We start from the raw sequence: 16,834 nt of genomic DNA, 5'->3' as shown, positions 1-16,834 counted from the left end.
GTCATGACTCTCTTCCCTGTTAGTTGTGAATTTTGAAACAACAAAAAACTGTTCTTATGTCAGGTTGCATGGCTACAAGCAGTAAACCATTCCCGGTTGACACATTGGACGGTCCGTGTTGGTACAGCACCAAATTGGACGACTTGATTCATGAAGCGGTCAGGGGCATGTGCTATTTTGTGTGTGTGTTTTTCTTTTACCTACAAGCTTGAAAAAGGAAGTTCATTCTGAAAGATAGCAAAGCTCTGTACCTTTTGTTTGGGTACCTATCAATGATGCAGTGTTTCTGCCTTTCTGTGAGTTATCTCCTTTCTTCCTAAATAATTGGTTTTCCTAAAAATAATTTTGTGAGTGAATATCCATAATTTGGTGATTTGTACAAACACATGGAGGTCAGATTTGTTGTGAGCTAATAAGTGGTTCTGACTTAAGCAATATACCTCGTATAAAAGCTCTCGTGCCCTTCTTCTCAGTGTGTGTTTTATTTTTTCCAAAAATTTTCTATTTCAGAAGTTGTCTGTCATTCAGTTTTCAACAGGTGTTTATTTCCAAACTTCAGGTGCATAGTTTTGTAGTTGTGATTACAAAAATGTACAGATGCACTAGGAAAATGCATTAGTTTGCTAATTATTTGATCTAGAAAATTCCATAATTTAGCCAATCTTGGGTGGATTTGTGAATACCTGTAGGAGTATAATAATTTATTATTTTGTCAGTTTTCCTGTTAGAAAATCATATTTTAACAATGAATCTGGAGTTTTATTCATACATACTACTATAAATACATAGTTATACTGTACAGACTTTAAAACTGTCCTGGGTTAGTTATAATCTGCAAATACGTTTTTATGGTTTTTCTTTTGAGATGATCTGTGTTAAGTAATCAACTAGGTAACATCCTGCGATTGTTCTCAAATTGAAATGTATTACTGGTCAGCTAAATGATTCCAACCAAGTATACTATACGTTGTGATTCACACTGTGTGTCAAGCATAATATAACTTGTTTGTGTGAACATCTAATTTGTGCAGTGACTGTGGTACTAGGTTCAATGATGAAATTTTCAGTAAATATGTTGCCACTGTTAAGATGTGTGAAGTGCAAGAACTATATAAATTCATTATTGAAAGCAGATCAGAAACGTTATGATGAAGTCAATAAATGAGAGATATTTCAAGCTAACTTCTGCAGTGCTGTGTTCATCATATAACAATCAGGTTGCTAAACCAAATAATTACAGGAGTGGTGTCATAAAGGACAGGTACCGAGGCCAAGCAAACACAGCTATGTAACCTTACATGTTGAGCTATAAATTATCACTAGATGGAAGGAATGTGACCAGTGTCTGAATGGAAGGTTTACTGAGGATAAAGAACTCACATAGACAGTGTTCAGAATATGAATGTTCTGTTTGCAACTTTACAACAAATGTTGTGTATTTCAAATCCCTTTTGTTAGTCTTATCATCATACTACTGACTCATTTTGCTTGTCAATGTTAGAGTTCTTGATTTAAGAGAAAATAATCTTCCATTATTTCTACCTTTCTTTCTTTCTTTCTTTCTTTCAAAATGCATTGGTTGGTGGCAGAAATACAAATTTTCTGTAAATGTAAAATTCATGAGAAATTATTTAATTGAATCTCATCTTTCCATGAGGCCTGGGATGAAAGTCAGGTTGTACTTTCATTATACAATCTATATGAGCTCAAAAGGAGAAGTTTGTAACACTAATTTTAGCACATGGTGATTAGAATAGAATGATGAATTAAATATATGTAGGTAAGGAGATGAAATGGGATAAAAACAATTAAATGGTTGGAAAAATATGTGGAGCCATGATTGCTAAGTGGGAAGGATGGCAACACTAGAGAAAGGGGAAGTTACTTTTGGTGTTACCTTTTGTTTGAACAGCAGTTGCTGTGAGAGCATTAGTAAACTTCGACAGCAAATTACGTAATTCTAAATCGTGTAAGAACTGCACTGTCTGTGAAATGATAAGTCTGAAAACCAGAAGGATTTTATGCCATGTGGAAAGTAATCCATTGTATTGTAATATGAAAGCAGTGCTGAGAGGATTAGCTGTATGTATAAATATAGATCAAGAAATTTCTTGTGTCTATTTTGTAAAGGATTAGTGATCCCAAAATTTGTAGTATAGTGCAGTATAGTATAGTATAGTATAGTATATCTTCTAATACTGTCATACATTTTAAAGTATGCAGTATGAGATATTGTATGAAGTAGCACCAGAAGTTGCCAAAATATAGGAGTGATGGCTAGAATTATATAAGATAGTTTCACTGATGGTAAAGGATTTATTATGGAGCAATATTTTACAATGGTTACATTATATTAGGTGTACTTTTCATCCCAATAGATCACTATAGCAAGAAGATCCTCCAGGATGTAGAACATGTCAGAAAAACATAGAATACACAGTAAATATTTACAAAGAAAAACAAATATTCTAATGTACTTCCAAGAGACACTGAGTGAAATGGTCATAATGGATGGAGAGGAAAAAAAAAACCTTGTAACAAAACATGTTCAATACACGCAAATGCGTAGGATTATTCTTAGGCTATTGTAGCTGTGCATCACCAGATAAAAAAAAAATGTTTTACAACACTTGTTTACACAAATGTTAGAACAGTGACTTCCACAAGTCAGGATCTGAAATGCGTAAAACCATGTCATTACAAAGTAACTGATGAGGTGAGCATGATTTTTAGATATGTTTGCTAAAGTGAATACTCATGTGATATTATTTGCTGAAGCAGGTCATTTTGTGTTCAACTTGTAGTATAGCAATTTTCGTTTTGTACCAACTTGTCTTGTTTACCATTCATGAGCCTCAGGGTCATGAATTTTCCAGTCATTCCACTGTAAATGATGCTGCACAAGGTCCAGTTTGCTCCCTACATTGGTATGTGAATACTGAATTACATAAGTGGCATAAGCCATTTGCAGTTTTAGTAGTGGGTCTGTAATTTTTTTCTCACTTTCCTGTCTATCTCATTGTTGTGTTAGAAACATGCAGGAAAAAGACCTTGCACATCAATGTATCCTAAATGTGTTTCACTGCTTATATCCATTTCAGCACTGTCAGTTAAGGGTTCAGCCACTAGAGAGCATCTGGTCCTACATTTTTAGCCTAGCTGTGATCTTTTGGTCAACATGGCTGCCACTAGCTATCATTTTTACTGTGTACAGTTTTGGATACTCAATGACAAAACACACACTTTCTGCCTCTTTCCTGTATTGATGGTTTTTAAAAGAGGATGGCTATAGTGAGCCTGAGTTTCATATTGAGTTTAGTGGCTCGGAAAGTGAAGAAGAATGGGATGTTACTGCATTAGATACTGAAAGTGATGACAGGTCTTCAGTTGAGTGACAGGTGCTCACCAGTGGTATGAGATAAATACATCCATTGTGCTCCACCCAGCTCCTTTAAGATTTATGTTCACAGGAAACCATTGTGAAGTACATGGTTAGACTCCATAGCTACCCAGAAACTAAAAAATAACTTTGAGTTTTAGGATATTTTAGTGAATGTCCAGTGCACAAATATACCTGGGATTTCATTATTAGTTATCTTCAAAATTTTGTAACTCATTATTTTGAGCTTTAAAGACTGTCATTCATTATAGGATGCCTTCTTTCATAAAAAATTATTTTTGGAACATAAATTGAAAAAATCAATATGTTAAGACATTAAAACACACAATGATACATAGTTGTTATATATTTTAAAAAGGACAGAAGTTTTCTGATGTATGAACCAGAAATCACTGATTATTACACTTTAAAAAATTAATTATGCTGAAAACAAAATGTAATTACCACTTCTTTGAATAGTTATACATTTCAAAATTTGACAAAACATTGCTTGCATATAGAAGACAAATGTATACACAAAGCCACTTTACTTACTCTTCTAAAATGGTGTTATTTATCGTGTAGACGTATCTAGTTGTAGAAGCATAGGATTGCTAGGTGTAGTACTGCTTCTGTGGACTTCACTGCAAAATTTTGAACAACTTGGCAACTTTCTGAACAAGAGTGTGAAACCATCCAAAAGTCTAAGCACAATGAACAAGCACAGCATACCAAGCAATGCTTCACTGTCTTTAGTACAGCATGTGCGGAAATGAAATTGTACGAAATGAGGAAAGCCACATGAAGGGTATCAAAACCAAATAACAGCAATGCATGTGTGTAATCATAAATCTATATATTACAGATCTTTGCGTAATTGTAAGCAAATATAACTTTGATGGAGTTTTATGGCTGTAAGCTTCACATGTGTGTCAAGGTAAGCTAATGAGAGTTTTGTGTATTGAAATTGTAGGCTTTATTTGGCAGCAATCGTAGAGCATCCTTCTCATTACATATTTGTTTTGGGCCTTGGATTATGCATTGCCAATGCCTGCTAAGTAGTTATTGCTTCTTCATTATATGAAATACTACAGTCAATGCAAACAAATTTAAATACCTTTCTTTGCTGCCATGTTCAGTAAATATGTCAAATAAGTTCATTTGACTTTAGTTTACTGGTATTGAATGCTGAATCAAAACACCTTTCAGCCGTCTAAATTGTCAATTGCTATTTTATATGAGCAATCAATTTTAGCACTACATTACACCATCTTCAGGCACCTGACCAACATGTAGGAAGATTCTCACCTCTGGTCTAGTCAAAATAGGGGCCAGTATTGAGTGACATGTCCATAGATTTCTACTTGACACAGTGATCCCTTGATCAACATTTGCTGACTGTCAGGTAACATTTGGCAAGTGATGATTGAAAGGATCACTGTGTCAAGTAGAAATCTACAGATACCGGTCAGTGAATGATGTCCCTATGGGAATCTTCCTACTGTCGGTCAGGTGGTCTGAAGGTGGAGTAGTGTAGCACCAAAACTAGTTGCTCAAATAAAATAACAACTGAAAATTTAGATAGCTGGAAAGTGTTTTGATTCAATATTCTGTATTGAACAGCCGAGGCCCCACAACCGTCTGTATAAGGATGGACTTGGAGAGACTTGGTTTACTGATGGTGGTGTACTCGAGAGAATCAAACCAAATATGACTATAAAGCACTTGAATCCTGTTTACAACTTAAGTTTACAATGTATCTCTCTTCTTTATATTGTTTTACATAGTTATTATTATTAATATTATTATTATTAGTATTATTATTGGTTGCAAGTGTATGCAGTTTTGAATTTACACTTTATATGTCATGCAGTAAACTATCATCATGATAACCATCACTAGTCTTCTGATGCTATTTGAAATATTACATTATTCGCTTTATCCAGGCAAGCTCTAACATTGACATCAGTTATGTTATTTCCAAGAAAAAAGTCAGTGGCAACAAGGTTTGAATATCTCCACCAATAATTATGAAACCATTTAGTGATATTACGACTGGCCATGTCAATTAGATCATAAAGACTATCTGAGTTGTCCGATGTGGAAACTGCTGGTGTTGGTAGATTACTAGTTGTAGACATTTCCAAAGTTGTCCCACTGGTGGCTAGTGCATCGTCCATGCACTGCCAAAGGAATGTCTTGAGCCCTTCTGTTGTTTGGTGATCTCCATAAAGCCGTGGTATTGGGCCCCACAGCCAAGCAAATTCTTTAAAAGAGAGAGCACTGTTAATTTTAAAAAATAGAAGGCATTTTAACAATATATAGTGAACTCATAAAGAGGATAATCATTTGGAAAGTACAGAGTATTTTGCTATTCAGAAATATTTTTAAAATTGTCCAATAAGAGGAATACATACCAGTTCACACATACTGTCCTTTGATTCATTGCATGGTCTTCCTGACTTAACATATTATGTGACCACCTGTTAATCTGCTTAGGTGCTAACATTATCCACAAGCTATATACAAGCAAGCTGTTCTTTCATCTTCAGGAAAAACTGTAATATCTGAAACTGCAATATATGCTGATTTTCCTCAGTCCATGTGAGGAGAGGGTCACACTTTTGTGAGGGTTGTGGATGTTTATTCATTCATTATTGAACATTAATTGGAATTTCAGGATACTAATCATGTTCAGAATGTCTTTATCTTTGACAATAATGACTCTGATTAATGCCAGAGGGTACAGTATTTTACACATGTGTATTTCAGTCACACCTAGCACTTCACAGTTGGCAAGACTTACAGTTTTTGGCAAATTCTGTCATGGCCATGAAAAATACATATCTTCCACAACAAAGACTGGATAGAATGGCTGGGCATTCTCTGACCCCTACAAGGGGAACTAGTGTCTAAAATGACATTTGATAATTATGGTGAGGGTTTCTTAAAGGGTATCAGCAACATAAATTTCTGTCAATGAACTTGATCTTTGTAACACAGTACTATTAGCGCATTCTAATTGAATCAACTGTGGGTTCTTGGTGAAACAAGGCAAAAACAATGTTTGTTTAGTTAATAAACTATCAACTGTTTCTAAACAAGAGAGAGATTTTTTTAAAAAAAGTGGGTCAGGCTTATTCATCCTATTTCAAATCATCTTAGCAATGCCTGCCAAAAGGAAAATATACAAAGTTACTGTTTAAGTAAGAACCATGTGGAAGGTTAGAAATTTCAATGAAATAAGTAAACTGTGAAATTTAAATGGAGTACCAGTCTGATGTAAGGAGTAAGCAGGGAAATGAAGAGACCTGTGATCAAATGGTGACATGTTTGACACACGATATGACAGAATTTTGAATGGATTATATAGTCAAATGTGGTGCATATAAGATTCATAGGTTTAAGACTATCTCATCTACATGAGTAAAGACAGGACTAAAGGATAAGTTTTAACTTGCACATCAAAACTAAAAGGTGACCTTGGTGTCAGTTGCAAGTCGCTAGTTTGTCTCTCCTCAATGTGTGCCAAGTCAAGGTGGCAATAACAGCAACAAAAGATGTTTTGCATTCTCTGTTTCAACAACAATAATTTACTTACAACTGTTTAGTGTGATTTACACTGATAGTATTGCACTGCACCTTTTACAGCTCAAAACATCCACTGATATCTGTAATTTCAACATACTGATTAATCATCTAAGGAGGAATCCATAGTTCACCCCAGTGTGCTCATTCACAAATGGAGCACATTATTGCCGGCCGCTGCGACCGAGTGGTTGTAGGCGCTTCAGTCCGGAACCACGCCGCTGCTGTGGTTGCAGGTTTGAATCCTGCCTCAGGCATGGATGTGTATGATGTCCTTAGGTTAGTTAGGTTTAAGTAGTTCTAAATCTAGGGGACTGATGACCTCAGATGTTAAGTCCCATAGTGCTTAGAGTCATATGAACCAGAGCACATTATAAACCGTTTTGCATGTGTTTCACAGAATTTAATTCATAATGCTAGCAAAGAGGTGGCAATTTGTCATGTGTCTGACTTGTGTGTTTTGTGCCATTGTTTGTGTTTCAAACCATACCTATTCAGTTGCTACAAGCCATTCATAATGGTAGTAAGCAACACTGAGTAGAGTTCCATGAATCCATTCTTGGCAGGGAGATGGAAGTTAACAATTTATTTTCATGTTTAGGCTACATTCCATTTAAATGGAACACGGCAGCCTCATACCATGGTCATGCATGAGAGAGGCTCTCCAAAGCTTCATGTGTTCCACACTGTTTCCCAAGAAAAGACGTATGACTTTTGTTTCCCTCCAGAAAGATGGTTACAGGAATCACTTACTTGGATGTCAGAGATCTGTTGGTTTTTCCCTTGAAATTGTGAGAACATGCCAAAAATTTCAGTTTTAGCATGGTGGGCCACCTCTACACTGGAACCTTAATGAAAGAGCATTTTTCAAAAATGTGTTGCACCATCAGTGTATCAGTTGTAATGGGTGTAATTTTAAACATAATAGTTAAAAGTACCTTAGGGTTGTATACTCATGTATATAAAAGATATACTCTGGCAAAATCGGATGGTTCTTTCGAAAGCACACACTTTGTACTCCTCTGTGTAAGCTAAAATTTACACCCAAGTATCTATCTTAACTCATGTAGGAGATGTAGTCTTGTGAAATTGACAAACATTTTTGAAACGCTCTATATGTTAACTGATTTATTTACTTCAAATGTCAAGCCAGATGGCATACCTATAGAAGGGTGTTATTAGTTAACAGTTCACTTTTGCTTTCCAATTGAGTTACAACCTAATGCAAGTTTTTTTACTCAGTGTCTTTGCAATCCAGAATTCAGTAATATTATCATAAGGAAATCTTTTTATGTGTAATATAATTCTATGGTTAGGAAAGGAGACTAACACCTGTACTAAGAGACTGAAAAAATTGCTGTAGCAACTTAACCAAGTAAATGCAAGCTAAATATTATCATGTAGCAGCTGTCTTTCTCAGTATGGTAGTGATGTCACTGTTGTGCGATGAAGAAGCTGCCTCATGGCACTGGAGACAAAACAAAGTCAGAAACAAGCAATTTCTCATTTAGCAACTGGAATGTGCTCAACATCATGAAATGCCTAAATTGCTGACCAGATTAAATCACACTGTTCCCCCAGATTTAATATTCCTCTCTTACCAAATAGTTTAAATGACATCAAAGGACAATATGTGGACTTGCTTTAGTATCATATGGTGTTTAAGATTCTCCATCCAGCCCAGGTATCGATGTGGAGGAAAGGTCAGATACAGTCAGGCTTCATACGATGGATACAACTTGCTCCCTTGGAGGGCAGCGCTGCTACCACCATGGGCATGCCCCATGAGCCTGTCCATAAATACCATGGCCCTGCACTTGTCAGGCAGGTCTCGCTATTCTCTAAAGTATTTGATTTGTTCCATTGACAGTAGAGTGATTGACCTTGCCAGTGTTTACATTTTTCAGTTCATATTGCTCCCTGAACTGTCTACGCTCACTTACAATGGCTTTCACTATGCTCTCGATTTTGCTTCTTGCAGACTGTTCACATCATGTACTTCAGTGTCATCAACTGCAGGAATTGTCAGTGCAACCAGTTACTGCATCACTGCCAAAGAGGGTCATCATAAACTGTGTTTCACTTACACCAAGTAGGATAAAAAACTTGCAATGACAAAGCAGCAAGTAGCTAGCTGCTTTCACATTATCCACAATGCATGTGCACTTAGATAACTCAAACACACACAGACTGACAGATTGTAGCAGTTGCCTAACTGCTGTCAGTACACTGCAATTTAAAAATGTCTTGTGTAACATACACTCTGCTGAAGTGTTCAGAGCAGTATGACAGTATTTCTAGTGAGATAAGAGTGATAATTAAAGCAATAGGATGAAGAGAAAGATGAGAGAAAATTATCATGGTAGTCACCTTCTTATTCCACATGTGTAAGCAGCACTACACTAGTGTACCTTGAATTGAGTGTACACCACTACCTCAAAGTTACCTGAAACTAGCACTGTATTATCTCACTATCTATCTACAACATGGAAAGTGTGACTTAATTTCATTTTGATGCATAAATGGAAATGCTGCTTACTCATTACATAAATAAAAAAATTATGACAGTGCTTTTCACATACTCCCCATTTGAAAGGCATTTGTAATAGAAATTGCAAGTTTTTTAAAAAAAATTAATAAAGCACAACTGAAATACTAACATACTTATTGGTTGCTTTTGGAGGTTCTACAATTAAAATATTTATTATCAAAAGCTAAGCCTTACATAACTTCTCATCAAAATATCTAAATAATTATCACATATCACTAGAGACATACATTTAAGAACATAAGAAAGGCAATTGATGGTAAAGAAAACTTTGAAATATTAACACAAACAAGAATCAAAACACATGATAAAATGAAAAACTGTTTCTGGAATGTCATTTATGACATGTTTTTTCAACAACATTGCAATACCATTTTTTCCCTGTAACCCTCTTCCATTCTATGCTTTCCTACCATTAGCTCAATGCACTAAGAGAACAATTGAATCACCACACACTCTACATTCATCTCACTAATTTGACACTCTGAAATATTCCCTGAATTGGCATATTTCCATCACAAATTTTATACACTGGAATATTCATCAACTGGAACATTTCCACCATTAATCTTACACAACATTAGCACTGATTACTAATTGTTGTTTGCTGGTGCCAAAGCACCTCTAGTTACTAGTCATTCCTACTTGGCTCTTTGATCTTTGTCGTGCCATTGTGGAGTCCGTTGAGTTTATTGCTCATTTCAGGTTTTTGCTGTTGCAGTAATCTAGTCTCAGGTGTTGACCATCAGCAGCATTAATTACAGTACATATTTGTTCCCATGTAACTGTTTATCAGTGTTCCTTAAAAGTCACAGTTCATATCTAATTCCCACAAATACATGTATATTGTTCCTCTGACTATGGAGTCAAATGTGACTGGTTTGCAAGTGAATCAGTCCAATGAACCTATGATGTAAGATAATCATTTGCTGTGGCATCATCTTATTGGCTCATATGCCAGTGCTCATCAGCTTTCTTGTGTTTCAGCCACACCTTTGTTGTATCACTAGTCTGCTGCTTATGTTTCGTTCCATTCTTGTGTGTCTGCTAATGCTTTTTGTAATATACATTAATTCAAGATACAAATTATATCAGACACAGGTATGAAATACACAAATGACCTATAAATAATCCTTAGTATTTGCTTGTAACACATGTGTATGTGTTATCTTTCAACTGTTCATCTACATCTACATCTACATACATACTCTGCAATCCACCATACGGTGTGTGGCAGAGGTTACCTCGTACAACAACTATCATCATCTCTCCCTGTTCCACTCCCAACCAGAACGAGGGAAAAATGACTGCCTATATGCCTCTTTACAAGCCCTAATCTCTCTCATCTCATCTTTGTGGTCTTTCTGCAAAATGTAAGTTGGCGGCAGTAAAATTGTACTGCAGTCAGCCTCAAATGCTGGTACTCTAAATTTCCTCAGTAGCGATTCACGAAGAGAATGCCTCCTTTCCTCTAGAGACTCCCACCCGAGTTCCTGAAGCATTTCCGTAACACTTGTGTGATGATCAAACCTACCAGTAACAAATCTAGCAGCCTCTGAATAGCTTCTATGTCCTCCCTCAATCCGACCTGATAGGGATCCCAAACACTTCAGCAGTACTCAAGAATAGGTCATATTAGTGTTTTATAAGCGATCTCCTTTACAGATGAACCACGTCTTTCGAAAATTCTACCAATGAACTGAAGACGACTATCCGCCTTCCCCGCAACTGCCATTACATGCTTGTCCCACTTCCCCACTTCATATCGCTCTGCATTGTTACACCCAAAAATTTAATTGACATGACTGTGTCTAGTGCTACACTACTAATGGAGTATTCAAACATTACAGGATTCTTTTTCCTATTCATCTGTATTAATTTACATTTATCTATATTTAGAGTTAGCTGCCATTCTTTACACCAATCACAAATCCTGTCCAAGTCATCTTGTATCCTCCTACAGTCACTCAACGACGACACCTTCCCGTACACCACAGCATCATCAGCAAACAGCCACACATTGCTACCCACCCTATCCAAAAGATCATTTATGTATATAGAAAACAACAGCAGACCTACCACACTTCCCTAGGGCACTCTAGATGATACCCTCACCTTCGATGAACACTCACCATCAAGGACAACGTACTGGGTTCTATTACTTAAGAAGTCTTCGAGCCACTCGCATACTTGGGAACCAATCCCATATGCTCGTACCTTAGTTAGGAGTCTGCAATGGGGCACCGAGTCAAACGCTTTACGGAAGTCAAGGAATATGGCATCTGTCTGATACCCTTCATCCATGGTTTGCAAGATACCATGTGAAAAAAGGGCGAGTTGCGTCCCACAGGAGCGATGCTTTCTAAAGCCGTGCTGATGCATGGACAGCAACTTCTCTGTCTCAAGGAAATTCATTATATTCTAACTGAGAATATGTTCAAGAATCCTGCAACAATCCTGCACTTAGCCCCTTACCCTTCATTTTGCTTAAGTTGCTACCCAGCAGCTGCCCCTCACTTTCTTCCTTATTTTGGGGTTACCATCTCCACCACATTAAGGTGCATTCTGATAGCATTGTGAGGTCCTTGACATATGGAACAAATTTACTGGTTTCAGATTTCAGTTTTGATAATGTGTCATATTCATTTGCCAACACACGTCACATATGTTACAGTGTACTGAGTTTTCTCTCTTCTGATGTCAAGTTTGTCATATTTGGCTGTTCCTTTAATCTGGTGAAGCACAGTGTTGATCAATTTCATCAATTTTTATCATTGTTTATTTTGGAAAATTTACAGAATTTATAATCAATGTTTGTGATTCTTGTTGCTCAATTCATGACATTTCCATTATTATTATTATTCTTTCTTTCTTTTCTCAGAGGTTATGTCTGGTCAAAAATGGAAAGTCACGCGGACCTTGATCAAGCGTGACTTCCTTTTAACTGTATGGTATATGTTACATTGCATTTAGGAACTTTCGGGTAATTGAACATGTATCAATAATTACGGATTTCTGTAGTTGTATATATAAGTTTGGATGTAGCTGTATTGCATTGATGTACTGGTGGATATTGTGTAGTATGACTCCTGTAGTTGATAGTATAATTGGTATAATGTCAACTTTATCCTGATGCCACATGCCCTTGACTTCCTCAGCCAGTTGGATGTATTTTTCAATTTTTTCTCCTGTTTTCTTCTGTATATTTGTTGCATTGGGTATGGATATTTCGATTAGTTGTGTTAATTTCTTCTTTTTATTGGTGAGTATGATGTCAGGTTTGTTATGTGGTGTTGTTTTATCTGTTATAATGGTTCTGATCCAGTATAACTTGTATTCATCATTCTCCAGTAAATTTTGTGGTGCATACTTGTATGTGGGAACGTGTTGTTTTATAAGTTTATGTTGTATGGCAAGTTGTTGCTGTATTATTTTTGCTACATTGTCATGTCTTCTGGGGTATTCTGTATTTGCTAGTATTGTACATCAGCTTGTGATGTGATCTACTGTTTCTATTTGTTGTTTGCAAAGTCTGCATTTATCTGTTGTGGTATTGGGATCTTTAATAATATGCTTACTGTAATATCTGGTGTTTATTGTTTGATCCTGTATTGCAATCATGAATCCTTCCGTCTCACTGTATATATTGCCTTTTCTTAGCCATGTGTTGGATGCGTCTTGATCGATGTGTGGCCGTGTTAGATGATATGGGTGCTTGCCATGTAGTGTTTTCTTTTTCCAATTTACTTTCTTCGTATCTGTTGATGTTATGTGATCTAAAGGGTTGTAGAAGTGGTTATGAAATTGCAGAGGTGTAGCCGATGTATTTCTATGAGTGATTGCTTTGTGTATTTTGCTAGTTTCTGCTCGTTCTAGAAAGAATTTTCTTAAATTGTCTACCTGTCCATAATGTAGGTTTTTGATATCGATAAATCCTCTTCCTCCTTCATTTCTGCTTAATGTGAATCTTTCTGTTACTGAATGTATGTGATGTATTCTATATTTATGGCATTGTGATCATGTAAGTGTATTGAGTGCTTCTAGGTCTGTGTTACTCCATTTCACTACTCCAAATGAGTAGGTCAATATTGGTATAGCATAGGTATTTATAGCTTTTGTCTTGTTTCTTGCTGTCAATTCTGTTTTCAGTATTTTTGTTAGTCTTTGTCTATATTTTTCTTTTAGTTCTTCTTTAATATTTGTATTATCTATTCCTATTTTTTGTCTGTATCCTAGATATTTATAGGCATCTGTTTTTTCCATCGCTTCAATGCAGTCGCTGTGGTTATCCTATATGTAATCTTCGTTTTTAGTGTGTTTTCCCTTGACAATGATATTTTTCTTACATTTGTCTGTTCCAAAAGCCATATTTATATCATTGCTGAATACTTCTGTTTTATTATTATTATTATTATTATTATTATTATTATCCACAATAATTTTATTACCAAAAGTTTAATAGGCAATAAAACAAAAATGACAAATTAATTCACATCTTTTCTCTATTTTTCTACTTCGTTATCAATGTTCTCAACATATTTTTCCTCTCGTACTGCCAGTTTTGCCAACGGCCTTGCCACAGTGGTAACACCGGTTCCTATCACATTACCAAAGTGAAGCACTGTCGGGCTGGGCTAGCACTTGGATGGGTGACCATCTGGTCTGCCGAGCGCTGTTGGCAAGCGGGGTGCACTCAGCCCTTGTGAGGCTAACTGAGCAGCTACTTGATTGAGAAGTAGTGGCTCCGGTCTCTTAAACTGACATATGGCTGGGAGAGCAGTGTGCTGACCACATGCCCCTCCGTATCCCACCCAGTGACGCCTGTGGGCTGAGGATGACAAGGCAGCCGGTCGGTTATGTTAGGTCTTCCAAGGCCTGTTCGGACTGAGTTTAGTTTAATATAGGAAAGGAAGAGGAACTAGAGATCAAATTGCTAACATTCGGTGGATTATGGAAAACGCAAGAGAATTCCAGATAGATGTGTACCTCTGCTTTATTGACTACGCCAAAGCCTTTGACTGCGTCAATCACAACAAATTATGGAACATACTGAAAAACATGGGTGTACCAGATCACCTCATTCATCTGATATGTAGTTTATACCAAGAAGAGAAACAGGAATTAAAATAGCTCGAATAAATGTAAACAACCTCAGGTACACGGATGATACGATCCTGTTGGCAGAAAGTGAAGAAGAATTGAGAACACTCTTGCTGAAGGTGAAAGATGAAAGTGAAAAGGCCGGTCTTAGGCTGAATGTGAAGTAAACGAAAATTATGGCAACTACACCTACCAATTCGTGGGATATAGCAGGAGAAACCATGGAGGTAGTGACCACATTCAGTTATCTCGGTTCCCAGATCTCTGATGATGGCGACTGCAGCCATGAAATCCAAAGACGCCTGTTGCTCGGTAGACAGGCGATCTCAAACGTTGACAAGGTTATAAGGTGCAGAGATATAACACTAGCAACAAAGATCTGTATTGTGAGGGCTATGGTCTTTCCAGTTGTGATGTATGGATGTGAGACCTGAACCATTAGAGGGCTGAATGGCGAAGAATTGACTCCTTCGAATTGTGGTGTTGCAGGAAACTTCTTAGAGTTCCATGGACTGCAAAGAGAACCAACAGATCAATAATCGATCAAATAAAACCAGATTTCTCCCTGGAAGGTCTAATGTTAAAACAAAAGCTAACCTACTTTGGACACACAATGCGAAGTCATGCCTCGCTGGAAAAAACCTTAATGCTGGGGAAGATTGAAGGAACTAGAAGAAGAGGATGTCAGAGGATGAGATGGATCGATGGCATCACAGAAGCAATAGAGAGAGAGAGAGAGAGAGAGAGAGAGAGAGAGAGAGAGAGAGAGAGAGAGAGAGAGAGAGAGTTTAGTTTAGTGCCAGTTTCAATATGCCCTGTTCATAGAAATCCTTGTGGTGGATGTATAACCATCTGCTGACTGCTGGTTTCACTTCCGCATCTGTCAAAAAGTGTTGGCTGTCCAGGAAGTTCTTCATGGGGCCAAGCAAATGAAAGTCCTATTTTGCAAAGTCCAGACTGTATGGTGGATGCTGTAGCACCTCTCACCCAAATTTGGCAATTTTCTCGTGAACAGGAGCAGCAATGGGGGATAAGCATTGTCATGAAGTAGTTTGATATTGTCAGTGGAAATGTTGTGGCACTTGTCATGAAGGGAATGACGTGACTTAACTGAGGTTTCGATGTAGGATGCAGTATTCACAGTGTTTCCATGTTCAGCAAAGTGCACGAATAACACACCATGCATATCCCAGAACACTGCCACAAGCACTTGTCTAGCAGATTGAGCCACTTTGACATTTTTTTGTACTGGGGAATCTGCATGTTTCCATTCCATAGAGGTCTGCTTCATTTTTTAGGCTTTTAGTTGTGCACACACAACAATTCCTTTCAGGAAGTCATGCCCTCCTGTGGCATAATGTGTGTTAAGTGATCCAGGCTGGCCCTTGCGGTTGTCTATCAGGTTCTTAGGCACCCAGTGAACACTAACTTCATGAAATTTTAATGTGTCATGAACATTATCATACTCCACACCATAGGAAATATTGAACTGCTACAATAAGGTCCACAGTTCCACACACTGGTCACTCAAAATTTCTGCCTCAATGGCTCCAACATTCTGTGGGGCTCACAGAGCCTTCTTGGTAGAATGCTCACCACCTAGACACACCACTAGGGTATGTATAGTCATCCCCATACATGCCACAAATTTTCCTGTGAACTTTACTCGGTTTATGCCTGTTTGCCTACAAATATAAAACTACACATCACTGCTTCTCACATGTTGACAGCAGTAATACACACACCATTTTTGATTCGTAATTCAGACTTCTCTCACTAGATCTGCGCGTGAAAACAAAATACCCTCTTAGAACAAACTTAAAAATATATTATCATGAAATTTCAACATTCCAGCTGCAGTACCAGAGCAGACAAAAATTATTGTGCATTACCTTCCAATCCTCCCACAATATTATTATTATTATTATTATTATTATTATTATCTTCTTTCCTTTCTCAGACCTTAGGTCTGGTTAAAAATGGAAAGTGACGCGGACCTTGCTCAAGTGTGACTTCCTTTTAACTGTACGGTATATGTTACATTGCATTTAGGAACTTTCGGGTAATTGAACATGTATCAATAATTATAGATTTCTGTAGTTGTATATATAAGTTTGGATGTAGCTGTATTGCGTTGATGTACTGGTGGATATTGTGTGGTATGACTCCTGTAGTTGATAGTATAATTGGTATAATGTCAACTTTATCCTGATGCCACA

At 37.0% G+C, this 16,834-nt stretch overlaps 1 protein-coding gene across 1 annotated transcript in view; it reads right to left on the bottom strand.

Annotated features, from left to right (window-relative positions):
* Positions 1 to 2,296: 2,296 nt before the first annotated feature.
* The window catches only part of LOC126248738 (PI-PLC X domain-containing protein 1-like), a 90,258-nt gene continuing 75,720 nt past the window's right edge, over positions 2,297 to 16,834 (bottom strand). Inside the window, exon 6 of the mRNA XM_049950060.1 lies at positions 2,297 to 5,645. Coding sequence (XP_049806017.1) covers positions 5,278 to 5,645 — 368 coding nt within the window. The 3' untranslated portion in view covers positions 2,297 to 5,277. The remainder of the gene's footprint in view (positions 5,646 to 16,834) is intronic.

This window comes from Schistocerca nitens, chromosome 3 (assembly GCF_023898315.1).
Source record: "Schistocerca nitens isolate TAMUIC-IGC-003100 chromosome 3, iqSchNite1.1, whole genome shotgun sequence".
In the NCBI taxonomy this organism is placed as follows: domain Eukaryota; kingdom Metazoa; phylum Arthropoda; class Insecta; order Orthoptera; family Acrididae; genus Schistocerca; species Schistocerca nitens.
The sequence above is the reverse complement of the archived record's forward strand: the minus strand, read 5'-3'. Positions and strand labels throughout refer to the sequence as shown.